Source organism: Tupaia chinensis, unplaced genomic scaffold (assembly GCF_000334495.1).
Source record: "Tupaia chinensis unplaced genomic scaffold, TupChi_1.0 Scaffold142716_1, whole genome shotgun sequence".
Lineage (NCBI taxonomy): Eukaryota > Metazoa > Chordata > Mammalia > Scandentia > Tupaiidae > Tupaia > Tupaia belangeri.
In genome coordinates, this window is record NW_006202562.1 from 112,624 (window position 1) to 119,299 (window position 6,676).

General features: G+C 41.8%; 1 protein-coding gene across 2 annotated transcripts in view; it reads left to right on the forward strand.

Moving 5' to 3' along the window:
* The first annotated feature begins 240 nt into the window (after positions 1-240).
* NINL (ninein like) overlaps positions 241-6,676 on the forward strand; it is a 93,202-nt gene continuing 86,766 nt past the window's right edge. For both annotated transcript variants that reach the window (XM_006163594.3, XM_027766352.1), the window contains exon 1: positions 241-423. In XM_006163594.3, coding sequence (XP_006163656.1) covers positions 241-423 — 183 coding nt within the window. The remainder of the gene's footprint in view (positions 424-6,676) is intronic.

Sequence of the window (6,676 nt, forward strand, 5' to 3'; positions counted from 1 at the left end):
CATTTAGTTACTGCTGCGCCACTGCCTGACCCCTATCCTTGTGCCCAGTTAACTGCTGTGGCCTCTCCTGCCAAAGTGGAGACCCGGAGAGGGCCTTCAGTGCCATCCTCACATGCAAACTCCTGCCCACGTTTAGACTACATGCCTGGGCTCCGTCAGTGGAGTAGGATGTGTGAGGTGTGGTGAGAAAAGTGTCCTGATGTTTTTCTTTCTTCCTCAGCACAGCCAGCCTGCTATGGGATGGATGAGGAGGACGAGAACCACTATGTCTCATTGCTCAAGGATGTCTACAACAGCTATGACACCACAGGGACAGGCTTCCTGGACCGAGAGGAGCTGACCCAGCTCTGCCTGAAGCTTCACCTCGAGCAGCAGCTGCCTGACCTGCTGCAGATTCTCTTTGGAGATGACCTCTTCTCCAGGGTAGGTACTGGACCCCATTCTCATAAGGAAAGTGCAGAGCTCCAGTATCAGTTAAACAAAGTTGCTTCTCAAATCAAAGTTATTAGGAAATGGAATCTTGGTTTTCATTTATTTATTTATTTATTACACATTTAATCACTGTATATCATTACAGCATACCAGATGAATTTTCCCATCATGAATACACAACGTATCAATCCAGTAAAAGACATTACCATAAACTTTATCATCAACAAATTTCTTTTCATTTTGGGCTCCTTAAGTATTTTGCTTCTTTCTTCTTCCCCTTGATTCCTTCCCTCTCACCGTCCCCCATTTCCCACCCTCCTCTCCCACTGTCTCCAGTATCACCATTGCTCTCCATGCTTTATACCCTCCAATCATTCAGTTTTATAGGAGTCCTACATTATGGAAAGACTTACCTTAAGATTACTTTTTTTCTTTTAGTGTCATAATGTCCAACAGTTTGGTTTTGTTTTCCCAGAAAGATCTTTTAGTTTGTCCTGAGGTATGGGAGTAGTGGATTTGGTATGGGTGGTTGGTGAGAGGTTCACAAAAACGTAGGGTTCGATTTATGAGCAACTTGCATGCTGGTGGATCATTTAGAGACAGCTTCAAAATACCTCTGAGGCATGTTGTCTTATACAGTGTCACAGCAGAAATTCATCCAGCAGCTGGATCAAACAATTACAGGCTGCCGTTGGGAGAATAAAGTACATGGTGTTCAGAGGTGGCTGTAATTTCATCTGTGCAAGAGAGAAAATGTAAACTCAGGAGCTCTTTTTTTCCTAGGATATTCTGGGTCATCGAGGGTAGTGATCTAGATTCTAGACTATACCTGCTTTCATGATTGAAGTGCCAAAAAGCACCTCTCCCTAGTCCCAATTTTGAATGAGTTAGTGCTAAAAACAGGGCCTCTTACCTTGTTGGTCATCTTAACTTGGAAGGAAGAATATTTGCAGGATTCAATAAAACTATTTTCATTTTTGAAAGAAAAAAAAAATCTAGCCTGTAAATTTTCCTGAATTGACTCTTGGGCAAAAACAATGAAAAAAGGAAAAAATAACATCATTGTAAACAACTGAAAAAACCCATGGGCCAGAAGGTGATGTGGTGGCTAGGGTGCTGGACTCCCACGTGGCCACAGCAGTTCAAGTCCCAGACACGCCAACTTAAAGATGATACCAGGCATGTGTATGTGCATGCCCAGAATCCCAGGAGGAAGGTGGAAGAGAGGGAATTTCACTGTGGCCGTCCCCCTTTGGGGGGAGGATGTGGTTTCTCACTTTCCTGGTCTCTTTTTCTCTCTGGTGAGTACACAAACCCTACAGCAAAAACCTAAAAACAAAACAGAAAACCCCACAACACTCACTGTTGGCTTAGGGAAGAGTCCAGGTGAATCTGACCTTATGTTATTTTCCCAAAGAAACCTGCTTTGTCCACATCAGCAGGTATTGTTGCTCCCTCGGAAAGAACTCTGTCTCAGTTAGACGGACCACACCCTTTTTGTTGCTTTAATAGACTTTAATGAATCAATGTGGTTCGGGTAGATAATATTCTAGCTCCTCTTGATATCACTTGGAATTAGGGACCTAGGTAATTAAAAGATACATTTGTGAAAAATCAACATTCTGGTTTAAAAAGAAGAACAAAGTCATGTGTATGCACTAGAACTGTGTTCAGGTGAGCTGCACAAGAAACCAGTACAAATGGAATTCAGACAAGCCTAACTAAGACGTGTCTAGTGCCACGGGTCTTAAAGTGTGGTCACAGACTAGGAGGATGATCTGGAAGTTATCAGTGCATGTCTTCAAGGCCCATTACTGATCTACTGGATTGGAGACTGAGAGAGGGCCCAGGAATCTGTGTTCACACAAGGCCCCTGATGATTCTGATAGGCATGCAAGTTCAAGAAGCACAGCACCAGTAAGTGCTGCTTGCAGTGTTACCAAGGAGGCCCTTCACATACATTTCAGAATATTCCGAACTCCAGCTTAACGTTTCTGTGGATGGCAAAGTTGTGCTTTTGGTTTTGTCTCCAGAGTCTTCTTTCTCTTCTCCTGAATTCTGAGTGATTCGATCTATACTGCTGAAAACCTACAAGGCAAATAATCAGAGCTTATTAATATCTTCTAGAAAGAGTTTGTCAGAAAAATTCCCATGTCCTAGGAGAAAAACCTGAGAGTATGAATAAAGCCTGAACTGGGACCAGGAAAAAAAAAAAAAAAAGAAAGAAAAGTGTCCTGATGTTTTTCTTTCTTCCTCAGCACAGCCAGCCTGCTATGGGATGGACGAGGAGGACGAGAACCACTATGTCTCATTGCTCAAGGATGTCTACAACAGCTATGACACCACAGGGACAGGCTTCCTGGACCGAGAGGAGCTGACCCAGCCCTGCCTGAAGCTTCACCTCGAGCAGCAGCTGCCTGACCTGCTGCAGATTCTCTTTGGAGATGACCTCTTCTCCAGGGTAGGTACTGGACCCCATTCTCATAAGGAAAGTGCAGAGCTCCAGTATCAGTTAAACAAAGTTGCTTCTCAAATCAAAGTTATTAGGAAATGGAATCTTGGTTTTCATTTATTTATTTATTTATTACACATTTAATCACTGTATATCATTACAGCATACCAGATGAATTTTCCCATCATGAATACACAACGTATCAATCCAGTAAAAGACATTACCATAAACTTTATCATCAACAAATTTCTTTTCATTTTGGGCTCCTTAAGTATTTTGCTTCTTTCTTCTTCCCCTTGATTCCTTCCCTCTCACCGTCCCCCATTTCCCACCCTCCTCTCCCACTGTCTCCAGTATCACCATTGCTCTCCATGCTTTATACCCTCCAATCATTCAGTTTTATAGGAGTCCTACATTATGGAAAGACTTACCTTAAGATTACTTTTTTTCTTTTAGTGTCATAATGTCCAACAGTTTGGTTTTGTTTTCCCAGAAAGATCTTTTAGTTTGTCCTGAGGTATGGGAGTAGTGGATTTGGTATGGGTGGTTGGTGAGAGGTTCACAAAAACGTAGGGTTCGATTTATGAGCAACTTGCATGCTGGTGGATCATTTAGAGACAGCTTCAAAATACCTCTGAGGCATGTTGTCTTATACAGTGTCACAGCAGAAATTCATCCAGCAGCTGGATCAAACAATTACAGGCTGCCGTTGGGAGAATAAAGTACATGGTGTTCAGAGGTGGCTGTAATTTCATCTGTGCAAGAGAGAAAATGTGAACTCAGGAGCTCTTTTTTTCCTAGGATATTCTGGGTCATCGAGGGTAGTGATCTAGATTCTAGACTATACCTGCTTTCATGATTGAAGTGCCAAAAAGCACCTCTCCCTAGTCCCAATTTTGAACGAGTTAGTGCTAAAAACAGGGCCTCTTACCTTGTTGGTCATCTTAACTTGGAAGGAAGAATATTTGCAGGATTCAATAAAACTATTTTCATTTTTGAAAGAAAAAAAAAATCTAGCCTGTAAATTTTCCTGAATTGACTCTTGGGCAAAAACAATGAAAAAAGGAAAAAAATAACATCATTGTAAACAACTGAAAAAACCCATGGGCCAGAAGGCGATGTGGTGGCTAGGGTGCTGGACTCCCACGTGGCCAACAGCAGTTCAAGTCCCAGACACGCCAACTTAAAGATGATACCAGGCATGTGTATGTGCATGCCCAGAATCCCAGGAGGAAGGTGGAAGAGAGGGAATTTCACTGTGGCCGTCCCCCTTTGCGGGGAGGATGTGGTTTCTCACTTTCCTGGTCTCTTTTTCTCTCTGGTGAGTACACAAACCCTACAGCAAAAACCTAAAAACAAAACAGAAAACCCCACAACACTCACTGTTGGCTTAGGGAAGAGTCCAGGTGAATCTGACCTTATGTTATTTTCCCAAAGAAACCTGCTTTGTCCACATCAGCAGGTATTGTTGCTCCCTCGGAAAGAACTCTGTCTCAGTTAGACGGACCACACCCTTTTTGTTGCTTTAATAGACTTTAATGAATCAATGTGGTTCGGGTAGATAATATTCTAGCTCCTCTTGATATCACTTGGAATTAGGGACCTAGGTAATTAAAAGATACATTTGTGAAAAATCAACATTCTGGTCATTTAAGCAGTATAAACTGATGAGCCATTTTTCTTGATAGTTTTGATCACCTACAGGCAGTGATCTTCTCAGCAGAGTCATATGCATGTGTGTGTCCCCACCCGTCTCTTCTCTCTCTGTTCCAATGGCATTCTCTTGGTAAATCCAAATCTAAAAGAATAACTTTGAGGCCTGGGTTCAGATTTTTTTTTCCAGCCAATTCATTTTATAGGTGAATGATCTGACACCAAGACGAAGTAAAATGATATGCCTAAAAGTCACACAGGAGAGTGTTGGAGAAAACCAAGATTAAACCTTTTATCCAAGAGAATGGATTAGTTTTGCAGATTAAATACCACATTCCAAGCACCAGATCCAAGATGGCGGCCAATAGGAGGCTGCTGAAGGAGCTTGAAGAAATCCTCAAATGTGGAATGAAAAACCTTCGTAACATCCAGGCTGATGAAGCTAATTTTTTAACTTCACAACAGCTTTTTTTTTTTTTAAAGAATTATTTAATTATTTTATTTATCCATTTATTTATTTATTTATTTATTTATTTATTTATTTATTTATTTCCATTTGACCAGAGAGAAATAGAATGAGAGAGAGAAAGAAAGCAAGCAAGCCACCAGGTGGTCCAGGACTCAAAGCATGGTCTGCTATGTGGGAGTCCAGCACCCTTAACCACCATGCCACCTGCCGGCCCCAAAGGCTTATTGTTTCTGACAGCCCTCCATATGAAAGGGGACCTTCAGAAACAAAATTAGCTTTCCGGTGGAGTATCCATCCAAACCACCGAGATCACATTTAAAACAAAGATCTATTACCCAAACATCGATGAAAACGGGCAGGTCTGTCTGCCAGTAATTAGTGCTGAAGACTGGAAGCCGGCTACCAAAACTGACCAAGTAAATCCATCCCTCATAGCACTGGTGAACGACCCCCCCAGCCCAAGCACCCCGTCCAGGCTGACCTAGCTGAAGAATACTCTTAAGGGCCGGCCATAAAAAGTTCTATAAGAACGCTAAAGAGTTTACAAAGAAATATGAGGAAAAGCGACCTGTGGACTAAAATCTGCCATGATTTATTCCAGCAAATGTGAGCAGAGACTCTGAGCAGTGCATTCAGACACCTCGCAAAGCAGGACTCTGGAAAATGGACACGTGCCACAGTGCCTGGTGTTTGTGGCAGTTACGCAGTTACTAACTTTCTACAGTTTTCTTAATCGAAAGTGGTCTAGGTAACCTGTAAAGAAAGGATTAAAAATTTAAGATGTAAAACACATACACACACTTTTCAGTTTTCTTAAGTATTTATCATATGCAGTATTGTATGTTAGTCATTGATACAGACATTCAACCATAAAAATGAAGCAGTAGTGTATTTAACAAGGTAATTTTTTTTAGAGATTTTTGCTATAGGGTGCATGTGCTCACTGAAGAGACAGAGAGACAGGAAGCAAGAAATCACACCTCCCCCACACATACACACACTTTTCAGTTTTCTTAAGTATTTATCATATGCAGTATTGTATGTTAGTCATTGATACAGACATTCAACCATAAAAATGAAGCAGTAGTGTATTTAACAAGGTAATTTTTTTTAGAGATTTTTGCTATAGGGTGCATGTGCTCACTGAAGAGACAGAGAGACAGGAAGCAAGAAATCACACCTCCCCCAAGGGCAATCCCTTCTCCTCCATTCTCCTCATGGAATTTTGGGCATGCTTGTCCAGCTTGAGTTTCAAGTTGCCGTATCTGGGACTTGAACCATGGTCAGCCACATGGGAGTGCAGCACCTTCATCACTATGCCATCTACACTGGCCTCAACAAGGTAATTTTTATGCTGTAAGGGTATGATTTTCTTATATTTTTTTCCTCAAAAGGTGCATGTGTACATTGGAGAGAGATACACAGTAAAAAAGCACCCTCCATGGGGAATGGTCATGTCACAATCCTTACTCCTCCCTGTCTCACTCCTGTTGGAATTTTGGGCTCTCACACACTCTGGGATGTTTTTCAAGCCACTAGATTCAAGATTCGTACCATAGGACTTGAGCCAGCAACCTTCACCATGCCAAAGGTTGGCTGGTATACTTGTTAATTCTGTTATAACACTGGGACCAGCAGTTGACATAATGGCTATGTCGCTTGAATTCCAT